This window comes from Euleptes europaea, chromosome 9 (assembly GCF_029931775.1).
Source record: "Euleptes europaea isolate rEulEur1 chromosome 9, rEulEur1.hap1, whole genome shotgun sequence".
In the NCBI taxonomy this organism is placed as follows: Eukaryota; Metazoa; Chordata; class Lepidosauria; order Squamata; family Sphaerodactylidae; genus Euleptes; species Euleptes europaea.
In genome coordinates, this window is record NC_079320.1 from 67,722,732 (window position 1) to 67,739,681 (window position 16,950).

The 16,950-nt window shown below is 43.7% G+C and overlaps 1 protein-coding gene across 1 annotated transcript in view; it reads right to left on the reverse strand.

Moving 5' to 3' along the window:
• Positions 1–3,665: 3,665 nt before the first annotated feature.
• The window catches only part of CWH43 (cell wall biogenesis 43 C-terminal homolog), a 41,260-nt gene continuing 27,975 nt past the window's right edge, over positions 3,666–16,950 (reverse strand). The window contains exons 12-16 of the mRNA XM_056855745.1: positions 9,724–9,873; positions 7,541–7,685; positions 6,765–6,826; positions 5,333–5,488; positions 3,666–3,761 (exon numbers count right to left, since the gene is read on the reverse strand). Of these exons, the coding sequence (XP_056711723.1) occupies positions 3,674–3,761; positions 5,333–5,488; positions 6,765–6,826; positions 7,541–7,685; positions 9,724–9,873 (601 nt within the window). The 3' untranslated portion in view covers positions 3,666–3,673. The remainder of the gene's footprint in view (positions 3,762–5,332; positions 5,489–6,764; positions 6,827–7,540; positions 7,686–9,723; positions 9,874–16,950) is intronic.

The following is a 16,950-nucleotide window of genomic DNA, read 5'->3' on the forward strand; positions in this document are numbered from 1 at the left end:
CGGTCATTGGCTCTTGCCTCCTCGCCCCGCCCCCTCCTCCTCTCTCCCCGTCTCCTATTCGGAACTCGAACTGTCGCTCTTCCTCGTATAAGTCCCACCTCGGCCACCTTCGGGATGTCGCGCCTCCGAATTGGCCGAGGGATCCGGGAGGCTCCCGCCCCCTCCCCGTCCGCACCCATTGGCCCGCGGCTGACGCCCATCACGAGACGCAGAGCGCCGGCCTCAATGTTGTGGGAAGGGTTCTTGCAGCCTGATTGGGCGGGACGGGTGAGGCTCGAGGCCGCGCCCATCTGGTGAGCCGATTGGCTGAGAGGAGAAAGACGTCAGTCATTGAGGGTGTGCGAGTTTGGTGAATTGGGTTCTTTGGGGCCATTGTTTAGGATGCTCGCGAGAGTGCTTTGGAAGAGACGGCGCGTTGGAATGTTGGGGACAAAGCATTCCGCCCTGAATTGCGTGGAACGGAGAAGGCGCTTGTGGGTTTCCCCCCCACTTCTTCCTCGTGAATGGATGGGTGTTGTCATTGCATGGGGGAAATACGAGATGCGGGGTGTTTTGTAAGAAACTCAGTGTACTTTTTCCTCTGGGGAGAGGCTACGGCTCAGTGGTAGGGCTTCTGCTTGGCATGCAGAGGGCTCCCGGTTCAATCACCGGCATCTCCAGTTAAAGGGACCAGGCAAGCATGTGATGGGAAAGACCTCTGCCTGACACCCTGGAGAGCCGCTGCCGGTCTGGGTAGGCAATACTGACTTGGATGGACCAGGGGTCTGATTCGGTATAAGGCAGCTTCATGTGTTCATGGGTTTTAAGAAGGCAAACCGATAAGGATGCTGGTGATCGAAAGCGGATATCAGCCAAACCGAATATCAAAACCGCCGGCTGTCAAGTGTTGGCACTTACATAACCGGTAGATGGCACCCAAGGCGTTTGCAGCTGACCCCGTCTTTGCCTAAAATTGAAGGAGGAGGAGGAAATTGAACACTGGGTCAGGGCTGTAGATTGGCGTGGACGTAATTGCTAGATTGGCATTCGATGAGGCCATATAAAACTGGCGACGTGGGCTGACTTTATTTTTAAATGTAAACAAGCTTTTAAGAGACCCAGGCTTTTTAATAAGGACTGGCAAAGAGGTAATGGTCGGCTACACACAAACAAAGTTACTTGTTATTACCATGATGCTTTAGTCTGCTCTGGTAAATAGAAGCCTAGACACGTACCTTACTTCAAACACAGCTGCTGCATGCGCATATGAAGTATTAAAGGTTAAATAGTTAAAGCTGTGGTCTGACGCAGCTAAAAATATTTGCTCAAAGTAACTTTGTTTACCTGAGCAGTTGCCCTGTCTGATGTAGTGAAAACTCCTCAGCTAGAGCACAAAATAGGAAGGATAGGAAAAAAGATTCCTTTGAAATGTGGTGTCGGAGAAGAGTGTTAAGGATACCCTGGACTGCCCCCCCAAAAAATATATGTGGGTTATCACTCAAATCAAGCCTGAACTGACCCTAGAAACTAAAATGACTAAACTGAGGCTGTCGTCTTCTCATAATGAGCAAAGTACAAGAGTCACTGAAAAAGACAGTCATGCTAGGAAAAGACGGGTAACAGGAAAAAAGGAAGACCCAGCAAGAGATGGATTGACTCTATAAAGGAAGCCACAGCCCTCAATTTGCAAGACCTGAGCAAGGCTGTTAAAGATAGGACGTTTTGGAGGACATTGATTCATAGGGTCGCCATGAGTCGGAAGTGACTTGGTGGCACTTAACACACACAGAGTGCCACAAAATCATATGCCACAGTAAATGTTGTCCTTTAAAGTGACCCACAGCCTGTGTGTGCTTTCTTGCTGAAAATTAGCTTTCTGTTCTGACCCATGCAAATTCTTATGTAATGCAACCGGTTATATAGGCCTGTGCAATATATGGTACTCTCTATAAGCTATGATGCAATTTTTTTTACAAGAGGCTTGTCTCTTCGGCATCTGCTCACCAAAACTGTAACTATATTGACTTCTGTGAATCATTTCCTCTAAAATCAGATTTCATGGTAAAGTACCTTCCTGTAAGGTTGGGAAGAGGGGCCACCAATAGACAAGGTGGGAACTGCTGCTTACCATGGAATTATCTAAGAATGCAGAAAAATATTGTTGTACATGTCTAAAATAAGAGACATTTCCCCACCATCAACCCCCCCCCCAAAGAACCCAGCCTGAGTATGTTTGTTGCATACCCTGGGGCACAGAATGTTGAGGGCAATTGAGCATGGGTTAAATGAAGAAATTGGCATCTTCAGGCCCTAAGAGATTATGAAAACCTGGAAAGGATATTTTGGATGGGAGGGAAATTCCCCAATTGTTTAACCTCCCCTTCCTTTCCAGGTCATTCTTTCCACTTGTTCCTTCTGATGTCAGAGTTGTATTTCTACCAAAGTTGTATTTCTACCAAAGAGAAACAAAAAAGAGCTACATAGACAAGGTAGGCATATTTGCTGACAGAAGACTATACTTCTTAATGATGTGCTTTGGGAGAACATAATTCTGTTATCTGGAAATTACAATCAGCCATTTTTTAAAATTTTGAACTTTATCAGACATTGTGTGCACATTTTCAGCTAATTCTGCAGTTGTAATAGTTAGAAACTTTAATAAAACAGGCACCATCTGTCACTGTCTTCCACTAGTGGGTGATGACTTTTTTGTTTTGTCTGGCATTTCATCACTGATTCTTCTTAATCCTTCCTCCCATGAATATGTCTGTGTGTTTATTTTAATGGTTTTATCGTTTACCACCTTGGGGGCTCCCGTTGGGTACAATGTTGGCTTTAAAATGTTTTAAATTAAATCTAAGAGAATGTGAACTCTGAATTCTCACTTTTGCAGTATTTGCATCAGTAATGTAGGTTTTCTGGAAAAAAATGTGAAAATTTTCCAGAGCTCAATAGAATGTGATCTGATTTGACATATTTATTTTGACTTATATTTAGTAAATAACATTTGTATACTACACCTTGTTAGTTTTGTTCCATAGCAACAAGTACTTCAAATAAAATATTTTATTAAGAAAACAGTTGAGTGTAGTTTAAATGCTGTATTCAAAGAAATTCAGAAAGTTATATGGAAATTATTTTTATTGGAATAATATTGGTCATAAAATTTTAAGACAACATAACATGAATTCTCAAATATTCATTAAACATAAGAAAACATTCTCCCCCATGGAAGTCGCTGGGGCACCACAGTCAGGTCATCACCGTACATTTTCTGCCCCAACTTGCCACTGACTGGGCAGGTGGGATCTGTGTGTGGCCCCCCCATCCAGGCAATTGGGAGTAAAAGTCTTGCAAGGCTGAGGAGGTGAGTAGGGCGTATCCTGAGCCCTATTCCTGCCTTAAGGATGGCCCTGGCTCCTTATGTGGGCCTTCAGAGGGATCTGGATGGCCACTATGGGAAACAGAATAGTGGTCCAACAGAGCTGCTCTTGACTTTCTAAAGGTCACAGGAACACTGTGACAGCTGTAGTACAAAGTTTGATCTAAACTGAGGTGACTATGAACCACTCAACTGATATGAGACATTGCTGTGAATGTTACTCCGTCTTAAAGCATATCAGATTATTGGGTTCAGGGGATTGGTGTTTTGTTTTGTTTTTGCATTTTATTAACATGTTGCTAAATCATCCTTCTAGTTGTTTTGTTTAAAATACTTTGGTGTGCTCATATGAAAGTGATGATTCCGTTCATAGTTGTGTCTTTTTTTGTAGGATCCAAACCTGTGGAAAAAAATAGTAGGAAAAGGACTTAATATTTCATACAACAATTGTAGTCTTATAGCATAATGAATATTTCCTCAGGAGCAAATGAGTTTAGAGGTTTTGATTTCACTGTCATTCCTCTGTGTCCTAATTTTCTGTTTCCTCATGCACATGGACGACTTTTGTATGCTTGCTTGGAGGTAAGTCATATTCATAGGTACTTACTTTTGAGTATCAAATCAAATTTATTTAATACAGTCCGAGACCAATAGAAATAGAATCAACACAATAATTCAAAGTTCCAGAATATCAATTAACTCATAATAAAAAAAACATTTAAAATGGTAGAATCACAGAATATACAATATCTTATAAAACTTATAGCTAAAAAGCCTATATATGGCTCACCCAAGTTTCCTAATCTTATAGGCTATCCAACCAAATTTGGCAAAAGTGATCTCTCGATTCTTATCTGCTAACATTAGTGAGAGGAGAGTCCTTCTATTTTTACCAGGATGGCGGGAAATTATGGGGGTAATCAAAGTTTCCCTAATATGACTATAGATCTTACAATCAAAAAAGATATGCTCTAGGGTCTGACTTTTGAGTAAACATGCATACAATTCATAATGCAATGTGGATTGTGTATAACATTATTCAATTAATTAATTTTTATCCCACCTTTCCTCCAAGGAGTTCAGGGTGTTTTCTAACAGTTAGAGCGGTTCCTCGGTGGAACAGGCTTCCTCGTGTAAGCTCTCCTTCCATGGAGGTTTTTAAGAAGAGGTTAGATGGCCCTCTGTCAGCAATGCTGACAGATTCTATCACCTTAGGCAGATCATGAGAGGGTGGGGCACCTTGGCCATCTTCTGGTTGCTGGGGGAGGGAGGTAGTTGTGAATTTCCAGCATTGTGCAGGGGGTTGGACTTGATGATCTTGGTGGTCCCTTCCAACTCTATGATTCTATGATTACTCTAACCTCCTCCATTCTGCCCTTACAACAACCCTGTCAAGCTTGTTTAGGCTGACAGGATGACTGACTGGCTCATGTTCATCTAGCAAGCCTCCATGGCAGAGTGAGAATTTGAACCTAGGCCTTGTAGATCATAAGCTGACACTTCAACCGCTGCACCAAGAACTACATATGCTACATAGGACTGCAACAATACATTAGCAGTGGCCATCCTAAGTAGAATGACACCCATTGAAATTAATTGGTTTCCAAAGTAAATCCGCTTAGCTACCCTCCCTACCATAGAAACAGGATCTCTTGACTCCTAGGTAGAGGCTGCTAAACTGATTCTCAAGCTACTCACCTAAAACTATGTGGTGGTGAAAAGTGCCGTCAAGTCACAGCTGACTTATGGAGATGCCATAGGGTTTTCAAGGCAAGAGACTTTCAGAGGAGGGATGCCCTTGCCTGCCTTTGCATCTCGACCCTAGACTTCCTTGGTGGTTTCCCATCCATGTACTAACCAGGGCTGACCCTGCTTAGCTTCCAAGATCTGGCAATATCAGGCTAGCCTAGGCCATCCAGGTCAGGTCTCCTAAAAATACAACCACTCATTTTATTATTACAGTACACTAACCTGGGATTGAAGTGCACTTCTGCCGGAACTTCCCTGGGGTCAATGGTGATTTTGTCATTGTCCACGTAATTATCTGCATCATCTGGGATTCTAAATTTTGCCATCTGAACTTCAGAATCACTGAGACCAGCATGAGAAATTCGAGCATAACCCAACCTGCCATAAATATGTATAATTTTTTTTCAGCAAAGTAAATAATAATAGCCTCCTTCCAATTTTTCACCCATTCAAGGTTCCAGTATTTGGCTATTTCAGTAGTGAACTTTTTAACTTGCCACTGTTTAGAAGATGATATCATGTGGACACTCTCCAAAACAGCACTTCAGGAAGGAAGTCAAAGTGCAGTAAAACATCCATGTGGAAACAGCCAAAGTTTCATAAAAGTATTAAATCATATAAAGTAATGCTTCTAGGCTATGGACTTGTTGCTAGAAACAAAGTGTTCTTAGATTGTACTGAGAAACAGTTTAGTGAATGCAGATTAATGCCAGTAATTGTTTATTGAGAGCCAGCATGATGTAGTGGTTAACAGCGGCAGTTTGGAGCGGTGGACTCTGATCTGGAGAACCGAGTTTGATTCCCCACTCCTCCACATGAGTGGCGGAGGCTAATCTGGTGAACTGGATTGGTTTCCACAGTCCTACACACGAAGCCAGCTGGGTGACCTTGGGCAAGTTACAGCTCTGTTAGAGCTCTCTCAGCCCCACCTACCTCACAGGTGTCTGTTGTGGGGAGGGGAAGGTGATTGTAAGCCAGTTTGAGTCTCCCTTAAGTGGTAGAGAAATTCGGCATATAAAAACCAATCCTTCTCCTCATTGCCACAAATTGGCTATCAACCATCATCAGTGCAAGAGGCAGCAACAGGTGAGACCATGCCGATACTTGGTACCATTGGTCAGGTCTGTGCTCGGTGGCCTGAGGCATTAGTAAAGCTACCGGGGCTTGGAGCTGCTTGTTCCTGGCTGCCAATTGGCCCTCCAGGGCTGCGGCCCAGTGTGAACTTTCCCTGTAAATGGCCAATCCACCCCTTAGTGCAATCCAAATCAAAGTTACCCAATTCGAACACCATTAATTTCAATGGACTTAGAAGGGTATAACTCTGCTTACGATTGTCCTCACATAAATGGGGGCTTGCTGAACAGCATCACTGCTCCATGAACTATATTTCATATTCTCTCTTCTGCATGTTTTTCTGCATTTTTCTTTCTGCCAATCCAAACCTTACCAGAATTCTGCAAAGCTAAAAATACACTACAGTGTTAATACCCTCTGCATCGTTTGCTAGTTTATGGTAATTTGGCCAATGTATATAATAGAATCTGAATGCATAATTTGAAGCAGTTTGATTTATCATATGGACTGATAATGAGAAACTATACAGAGTCTGGGCTACAAAGCACTTAAAAGAAAGAAGGTAACGATTTTGAAATACCTTATTAATCCACGATACATGATGTAACTGCACCACCTTTCATGATCTGTGCTGTCAATATCCTAGCCATGAAATAAACCAAAAAGAAGAAAAATGGATAAGGCAAGTAGCATCTTTATGTTTAAAGGTTAGCAAAGTTCTATGACTGAACTGAAACTAAAATTTCCAGCTCTACACAGAAACAAAGATCTGGTGTCAGATATATAGAGGAATGGATAGGTAAAAATAGGTAAAGGTAGTCCCCTGTGCAAGCACTGGGTCATTATTGACCCATGGGGTGACGTCACATCACAATGTTTACTAGGCAGACTATGTTTACAGGGTGGTTTGCCATGGCCTTCTCCAGTTGTCTACACTTTACCCCCAGCAAGCTGGGTACTCATTTTAATGACCATGGAAGGCTGAGTCAAACCTGAGCCAGCTACCTGAAACCAACTTCCATCGGGATCAAACTCAGGAAGGTAAAAATACTATCTGTAAAATTATTTTGAAGTATTAAGCTGTGAAAGATAAAGAAGGGCTATGGCAGGCACTGAGACCTTGGAGGAACCAGGTGTGACATCTAAGATGGCACGGCTAGGAAAGGGCAGAGTAGTCACCTATAGAAAATGAGGAACATGCTTACTGACTGTAAAGACCTTGCAATTTTTAATTTACGCACAGTTTTGTCTATTTGTTAGGCATGAATATTTGTTACCCATTGCATTAAATTACTTACTCTCTTTTTAAAAGCAACAAATCAATCATTGCTATAATGATAATTAGTTCTTCAGTACCTTCATGTTGCCATTTTTAATTAACTGAAAGTAATCTCTGGACCCAGGAGCTGAAGTGATATATCCTAGAAACACAACCTGCTGAGAGCTATTCTTCAATAGATGGGAAACGGTGATTGCTTGGAGCTTCCTGTCCAAGTCTTCTCTAAAAGTGGCAGATAACATTATTTTTAGTCTTCCTTCTAGAGAAGTGGCCATTTACAGTGAATATTAACAGTACTTTGGTAAACATCAACTACAACCCAAAATAATTCTTTATTGATCATTTCTGTCCCAGCCTTCCTCCAAGGAACTCAGGATAACATACACTTTTCTCCAAGAAACTCAGGATGGCATACATGGGGTTCACAGGAAGCCATATGAAATGTATTAGCAATTTGCCCTAAGCCACCCACTGATTTTCAAGGGTGAGTAGGGATTTGACAATGAGCTTAGCATGGAGTAAGTCTGTTAGTGTCTCCCCTGGGAAGGGACATGGGGCCTTCTGCATGCCAAGCAGTTGCTCTACCACTGAGCCACACCCTCTTTCAATTCTATTTCACACCCTCCAACAATTCACAGGTGAATAGATGGATACTTGGAACACTCCCCATTATTACACCAAAGTGTTCTTCCTTGCCCCTTGTACTTTGCTAAAAGCTCTTCTTGACTTATTTGCTGTGTGCAAATGGCTTGCCTCGCATGGACTGCTTCAGCAGGGGGGTGACTGTAACAGTTTTCTTTTTTTAACTGAATTTTTTTAATAAAAAAGTTTATCACACAGTCTGGTTGCAGAATAGCTGCAACTCAAACACATTCAGCAACAGAAAAGAACAAGAGTCCAGTAGCACCTTAAAGACTAACAAAATTTCTGGTAGGATATAAGCTTTCGTGAGCCACAGCTCACTTCTTCAGATCTCTTCAGTAACTGAAGGAATGAGCTGTGACTCACGAAAGCTCATACCCTACCAGAAATTTTGTTAGTCTTTAAGGTGCTACTAGACTCTTGCTCTTTTCTACTGCTACTGACAGACTAACGTGGCAACCCATTGTGATCTACATTCAGCAACATTGTGATAGTTGCAGGGGATGGAGGGGAAATTGTACAAACTCACTAGTGTGTATATGCTCATATAACCTCTTTCTGTATGGGTTCTGAGGGACTGAGTAGGAATTAACTTTGCAAGACAATGTAAGAAATTTCCTTTTAAATCAAAACCTCACAACAGTCAGAACAATACAACTTTTTTTTCAATACAAAAATGCAACAAGGAACAGAAACTTGCAGCCAGTAATGTCTTGAGATCAGCTCAAAAACTCCTGCTATTACCAGTGATCTCCAGTGATAGAGATCAGTTCCCCTGGAGAAAATGGACGCTTTGGCAATAGGACTCTATGGCATTGAAATCCCTGCCCGCCTCAGGCTCCATCCCAAAAACCTCCCATTAATGGCGAAGAGGGACCTGGCAACCCTTATTACAGCCCTTATTCAAGATGATAAGAGCTCATAAAATACTATCAAGCTCCTCAGCAAAAAGCCTTCTCAGCTACTCAGCTCCATACTTTTATGCAAGGACGTTTCCCCCCGCAGTCACCCCCGCCGACTGCTTTGGGGCTTCCTTTTGATTATGCATGCCTTTTCCGACAGTCAGAGATCAGCTTGCTCTCCCTGCGCATTTTGCTTGTGTTTTCCAGATGCTGCTTTAGCCTGAATCTGGGAAATGCGGGCAGAACATGCAGGGAGAGCGAGGCAATCTCTGAAGGGCAGAAAAGGCATGAATAATCAAAGGAAGCCTCGAAGCAGATGGCGGGGGTGACCGCAGGGAAACAACCCTGCATCAAAGGCTTTACTCTGCCCTACTGGGCTAAACCATCGACCTCATGGGGGTTACATTCATAGGAAGCAATATTATTTAAAAATAACTATGGTATTTCCAAAACCCTTCTAAAAAGGCAAAATAGGGAGGAACGAACATCCATAATTCAATAGTAGCAGGAATACAGAATATCAAGATAAATAGGGCCTGATGGAATGTATACCACTATTGCTCTTAGTTAGCTAGTCCCTAAACATGGCTCCATAGTACCAACTCCCATAATCAAACACTGGTTGATGGGTTTCCATTATCTCTGATGTGGCAGATAATACAGCTCTACTTCAGAAATAAGCATTTTCTTTATATGAAGATGACTGCTGTACATACTCTTCATTTCCAAAATGAGCAACAACAAAGTCCACCAGTTTCCCTGTGAAATTAACAGTCATGGATAGGGCTGGAGCTATCTCTCCTTCAGGAGATGGGAGAAGGTGGTGCCTGGAATGGACTATTGGGTACCTCGAGAGAACCATCATCCTGCATGATAGGAAAATAAAATTATAGACTATGATTAATTCTAAAGCAGAGCTCAAACAAACATCATAACCTTGCATTTCATCTTCCTAAGACAGTTGCCAGTGCTTCAAACATTGATTGCCCTATTCTGCCAGTATCTATCAGCAAAGATAAAACAGAACTGCTAAGATATATGTTAACAGTGGCAAGAGTAACAACTGCATCCAACTGCAAAGCAGAAGTCATACCGTTGGTTGAGGAATGGCTGGAAAAATTAGCACAATATGCAGTGATGGCCAAATTGACTAATACTGTGAACAGAAGACGGACGGAAGAATTTCAGAAGAAGTGGAAGGTATATTTTGATTATGTATTAAAAAAAACACCACTTAGACAGAATTTTTTTATTATTAATATACTAACAACAACAAAAATAACAAAAGATAGATAGATGTATTCATTCAGATTTTAATTACCAATAGAGAGTTTTATGACTATAGTTACTATGTATAGATATAATAATAGACAATAGATTTGATATGGAAAAATACTTGGTTTTAATGGTAGTTCAAAAATATTGATTATTAGTCTAGGAGTATTAATGTTTGAAGTCAACATAATTACAAATGAAGATAAACAATCTAGATTAAATGTAAATTAGAGGATAAATGTTTAAGTATTTGCTTTAGTAAAGAATATAGTATGAGTCCAGACCAATAAGGAATGCATTAACTGATATAGAATGTATTAGCCCTGCTCTGTCTGTTATTTGAGGAGGATCTTGTCGTGGATATAGAGTTTAAGGAGTGTGTGATGTGTATGAATTGTATGTGTCTTATAAAAAACAATAAAATTTTATTTTAAAAAAACTGATTGCCCTGTTGGGCAGCCAAGGGTGCCCTTCTCATAACCAACTAGGGTGGAGGCTGGTAGAAGATTCAAGAAAGATGATGGAAGTCTGGAAAACAAGTGATTTGTGCATGCTTTCCTAAGCATCTTTCCCATCTTTAAGAGGTATATTTCAGGACCTTAAGCACCCCATGCATTCTTTCCTCTGTCATTTCCAAATAATCTAGAAGTGATAGGCAAGCGTGTAGGGTACATGTTTAGAAAGCACCAGGAGTAGGATTCATGTGCGACTGCAGTTCTTAGCCATACGCGTGTCTCATCTCACAATTTAGCAAATCTGCTTTTTTTTCCAGATTTCAAAAGGAACACACCCATCTTTGAACAAAAAAGTAAGGAAAAACCAGGGTTTGTATTGAGTTTTCAAATGAAAACTACAGACCTTTTAAGGTTTCAAGTCATATATTTTTTCAGTTCTCTGAGTTGTTTGGTAATCTATGCATTTTAATTTGTCAATAGCAAAACAGCTTGCCATTGGTACTGTATGGGCTCCCCACGTCTGGTTAAGAAGTTTCAGGGGAGGCCTTTTACAAGGATATTTTCATTGTGAGGAGAAAGCGAAGGTGGAAAGTGCTGTCAAATCGCAGCCGACTTATGACAACCCTGTAGGGTTTTCAAGGCAAGAGACATTCAGAGGTGGTTTCCCATTGCCTGCCTCTGTGCCACTATCCTGGGCATCCTTGGTGATCTCCAGTCCAAATTAACCAGGGCCCACCCTGCTTAGCTTCCGAGATCTGATGAGAGCTGGCTCGCCTGGGCCATCCAGGTCCAGGTGAGGAGAAAATACTGGGGGCTTATAGTGGGAGTTTTAATTGCTGAGTTTTTTGGTGGTTTTTAATTTTAACTATGTTTATGCTGCTTACGACTGTGTCTTGTTTTTCTTTGTAAGCTGCCTCAAGCAGGTTCCCTGGAGATGTGACATGCAGATTTTCTAAATGAATAAGCTGACTTGTTAAAGGGAGGAGGAAAAAGACACCCAGGCAGAGAGAAAACCTAGCACACATTGGCCATCAATGATCAGTAGGCAATTGTGCTAGCTGTTATACTACAAAGACAGGTGAATTTACTTTATGCTGCACAAGAGCGTTCTCACTGCACTACATAAGGGTCAGATTTCCCCAGTGGTGGGTCAGAATCCAGGGCCACAGCGCCCTCTAGTGTTCCTTTTTCCTGGCCTGGCTTTGGTTAAGCCTCAGTTACAGAGTGGGTGGGATTCTAGCTCACTCTTGCTTCTCTGAAGTCATCCACCTCTCCCTGAATGTTGTGGGAGTAGGGTTGCCAGATAGTTTCAACAAAAATACTGGACACACTTGATAAAAAATTGTTGATATGCAATCGCACCCGATAATTTTAATGGAGGCTTATTTGTGGAAATGAGTCAATGAAGCTTTTAATGGCATGGAGGTAAATAACATCCTAATTAAGCCTCTATTAAAGACAAGACCTTTTTCTCCAGGCAGTTGGAAACCCTGACCAGGATCGACCCAGGCCTAATCCCCTGGTTTTTGTTTTTTTAAATCATTTACATATGCTATGAACTAAATCTCAAGAACAGCCTCCTGACATTTGCGGGTGTTACTCAGAACTAGTCCAAACTATATTTGGAAGCAGAAAATATCATGGCGGAGAAAAACCTTACAGTTTGAGAGAAGAAAATAAGCATTTTCACATCAGATTCCGAGCTGAAACACATTGTGATAAGTTATGTTTTGACAGCATCTGTAATGCAGACAGCCTGAACTGTGGGGCTATTGGAAGAATAAATGCACTAGTGGGAACCCCACTCCCCAATTTCTAAATCTCAGTGCTCTAAATAGTCTAAAATTTGGTCGGACAAACCCAGCCATTCATCACTAGTTTCCATGAGGGCAAAAGTAAACTAAACTTACAGTTCTGAAATAAAGCCTTGGGGAAAATGTTTCACGGAGCTCTGTGAGTAGAGGAACTGTTCATGTTTACATTTGGTGGTAAGAAGAAGAGTTTGTTTTTATATGCCGACTTTCTCTACCACTTAAGGCAGAATCAAACTGGCTTACAATCACCTTCCCTTCCCCTCCCCCAGCAGACATCCTGTGAGGAAGGTGGGGCTGAGAGAGTGTGACTAGCCCAAGGTCATCCAGCTGGCTTCATATGTAGGAGTGGGGAAACAAATCCAGTTCACCAGATTAGCCTCCGCCGCTCATGTGGAGGAGTGGGGAATTGAATCCTGTTCTCCAGATCAGACGCCTCTGCTCCAAACCCCTGCTCTTAACCACTACACCACGCTGGTAAGGATAAAAGGGTGGTGAGAAACGAGCCTTGGGTACTTACCAGTGAAGGCTCCTTCTGCTCTGGGAGACGAAGGCCATCTTCAGCTCGGGTTCTTGTGTGTGCTTATCTGGGAGGCAGGAAACAAAACTGCAGATCTTCCCCTATCCTGCAGGAAGTAGCCCCTCCCATCTGCTGCAGCTCCAGTATTTTTAGAGCTTGACCGTAATCTCCCTGCAATAAATTCCTTCTTTTTTAAACAAACATGAAAATTGTACAAAAATGCCAGGAGGAGCAAACAACAAATAACAAGGCAGAAAAACGCCAACTGTACAACGAAATATACCAAACGGTAGAACGTCTACGATCTCTGCATCTCAATAATTTATAAATATTATCATTTGTTTGCTTGTGAACAGGTACCGGAAAAAGGGTAAGGAAAATATGAAGGTGGAAGAGTCTTAATGATCTTAATTGGGAGGGGAAGATGGCCTTCGTCTCCCAGAGCAGAAGGAGCCTTCACTGGTAAGTACCCAAGGCTCGTTCTCGCTCTGTGAGAGAAGGCCATCTTCAGCTCGGGACGTACAAGAGCTTAGGAATCTGGGTGGGTGTAATTAAGACTCCTCCACACCCTGTAACACCTTTTTCCCAAAGGTAGCCTCAGCGGAGGAAATCAAATCCAATTTGTAGTGCCGAATAAAAGTAGAAGTAGACGACCATGTGGCCGCTCTGCAAATTTCCTCTACTGAGACATTTCTGGCAAAGGCGGCCGAGGTAGCTGCACTCCTGACAGAATGAGCTGTGATGTTCACTGGTACCGGTAAGCCAGAGGCCTTGTAGGCGTGAACAATGCACTGCCTAATATTGCTGCTGATGGCAGCCCTGGACATCGCCCTTCCCTTATTTGGAGCCGTTAGAGTGACAAATAAAGAATCCGTGAGTCTAATGTGATGGGTACGTTTAATGTAAATTTGTAACGCCCTCCTGAGATCTAGGGAGTGCCAAGATTTTTCCCTAGGAGAGGACGGATCTGGATGGAAGGTAGGGAGGACAATATCTTGTTCTCTGTGGAACCTGGTGTTTACCTTCGGGATGAAGGAAGGATCAGGACGAAGAACCACCCTGTTATTATGGAAGATGCAAAGATGAGGGGCAATGGACAATGCCCCCAGCTCAGACACCCTGCGGGCCGATGTTATGGCTGTTAAGAAAAGTACTTTGAATCTAAGCCACTTCAGGTCCACTGTCCTGAGAGGCTCAAATGGTGGTTTAGTAAGAGCCGTAAGTACCGTATGTATCTTCCAGGTCGGAAATCTGTGAGCCACTGGAGGGGAGGTAGATTTAACCCCCTTAAGAAAGGCTTTTATGTGAGGATGGTTGAGAAGCGGGTATCCGGATACCCGAGGTACCAGAGTAGCTATAGCCGCCAGTTGCCTTCTCAAGGTGGCACACTTTAGACTGATCTTGCGGCCTTCCTCAAGAAAGGCTAGGATCCCTGAGATCTTAGGTTTAAGTGGATCCACAGAACTTTTCTTACACCAAGAATGGAAGACCTTCCATGTGGCGTTATAAATGCGAACAGTGGATGGGCGCCGCGATGCCAGAATAGTATTTACGATGTCTGGAGTGTAACCCAAGGCTAAGAGCCTCCTCCTTTCAATGGCCATACGGTCATTCTGAACCACTGAGGATCCGGATGACATACTGGGCCCTGTAGAAGTAGGTCGTGTTGGACTGGTAGCCTCCATGGTTCCCTGAAGGACATTTCCCGGAGAGCCGGATACCAAGGGCGTCTCGGCCAATCCGGAGCTACCAACAGCACTGTAGCCTTCAGAAGACGTATGCGGCGTATTACTCTCGGGATTAGGGGCAGGGGGGGAAAGGCGTAGAGGAGTCCCGATGGCCATGGTGCCAACAGGGCATCCGTCGCTTCTGCTGCTGGGTGTTTGTACCGTGTGAAAAATCTTGGGATTTTGCGATTCGTGTTGGATGCAAAGAGATCCACTAATGGATCTCCAAACTTCTGGGTAAGTTGGAGGAACACAGTCGGGTTGAGCTCCCACTCCGCTTCGTCGATTTTTTGACGACTGAGCCAATCGGCCTGCACGTTTAAGACACCCCGAATGTGTTCCGCTGTCAATGACCGTAGATGATGTTCTGCCCAGGTAAGAATCAGCGAGGCTTGTTTGTGAAGGGTGGACGAACGAGACCCCCCCTGTTTGTTGAGGTGGGCCACATTGTCTGTTCTTATTAGTAGATGTGTCATCTCTATCTGAGGGGCAAAATGTAGAAGTGCCCTCCAGACTGCTTTTAGTTCGAGGAGATTGATACTCAGACCCTGTTCTGATTGATTCCAAAGGCCCTGAGCCGGCTGGCCTCGAAATGTGGCTCCCCATCCCGACAGGCTGGCATCTGTAAATAGCTGTTCGGGAGGGTCGTGAATGTAAGGAAGACCCTTGCACAGGTTGTTGGTGACAGTCCACCAATTTAGAGTCAGACGAGTGGCATTGGGAATAATGAGGTTCCTGTCCCTCTTCTTCATAATGTCTTGTTGGAACTGCAGAAGAAACCACTGAAGCGGCCTGGCGTGGAAGCGCGCCCAGGGAACTGCTGGAATGCAGGAGACCATGTGTCCCTGCAGTTTGGCGAGGGTCATTAGTTTGGAGGAGGGAGACCTGATTACCTTTTTGGCAATGGCTGCAATCTTGAGAGCCTTGTCCAGGGGGAGGAATAGAGAATTCTGGGCAGTGTCTATCAATACCCCTAGGTGTAAAAGTCTCTGAGTGGGTTCCAGGTGACTCTTTTTTAGATTGACCAGGAACCCATGATCTTGTAGCGTCTATAAGACCAAGGTTGTATGTCTTAGGCTCAGATCTCTGGATGGAGCACATATGAGAATGTCGTCCAGGTACAGGTGTACCTGGACCCCTTGAGCCATCACCAGTGCTATCAGGGTGACTAATACCTTGGAAAACACCCTTGGGGCGGACGAAAGCCCTAATGGCATGGCCCGAAACTGGAAAGGAAGGTTCTGGAAGGAGAACCTTAAAACTTTTCTGTGGGATGGATGCACCGGAATGTGTAAGTAGGCTTCGGTGAGATCTATGGATGTAAGGAAAGAGCGGGGGCGTAGGGCCTCTTTGATGGAAGTTAGGGTCTCCATCCTGAACCGCCTCTTGATGACATACCTGTTGAGAAACTTGAGGTCCAGGATGGCCCTCCAGTCCCCGTTCCTTTTGGGGACTGTGAAGAAGTGAGAGTAAATTCCGCAAGAGCGCTCTGATGGCCCTACGGGTTCTATGGCCCGGATGTCTAATAGATGCTTTACCGCCTCCGCAGTGCGCAGGCGTTTTGTCCTGGAAAGAGATCAATGAAGGTATGTTACGCGGTCTGGAGAACGTGCAAACTCTATTTGGTACCCCTGGTTGATGACCTGCATCACCCATGCGTCCGATTGGACGTCCGACCAAAGGGTAGCAAACTCCATGAGACGTCCTCCCACTGGGAGAGAGTTGGCGTCACTGTTTAGTTCCCTGGTGGGAATTGAAGGATTGTCTATCAGAATTTGGCTGTGAAAATCTGGGCCGCGAATAACAGCCCCCCCTTCGAAAGGAGCCCCGACCTTGTGACCACTGTCCCTTTCTTTGGTCAGTGCGAAATCTATGGAGTGTATGGGAGGACCTGAAAAAACCAGAGGAGCCTTTGTTGTCCCTGCGAAAACCTTTGGGCAGGGCCTTCTTTTTATCCTTTGTCTCTATAAGAATGGTGTCGAGCTGGTCACCAAAGAGTTTGTCCCCTTGGTATGGGAACCCCATCAGTTCCGCTTTGGAATGGGTATCCGCCTGCCAAGGTCGGAGCCATAGAGCCCTCCTAGCGGCTGTCTGAGTGGCTATTGCCCTGGCAGAAAAGGACAGAGTGTCCAGAGAAGAGTCTGCTAGAAAGGTC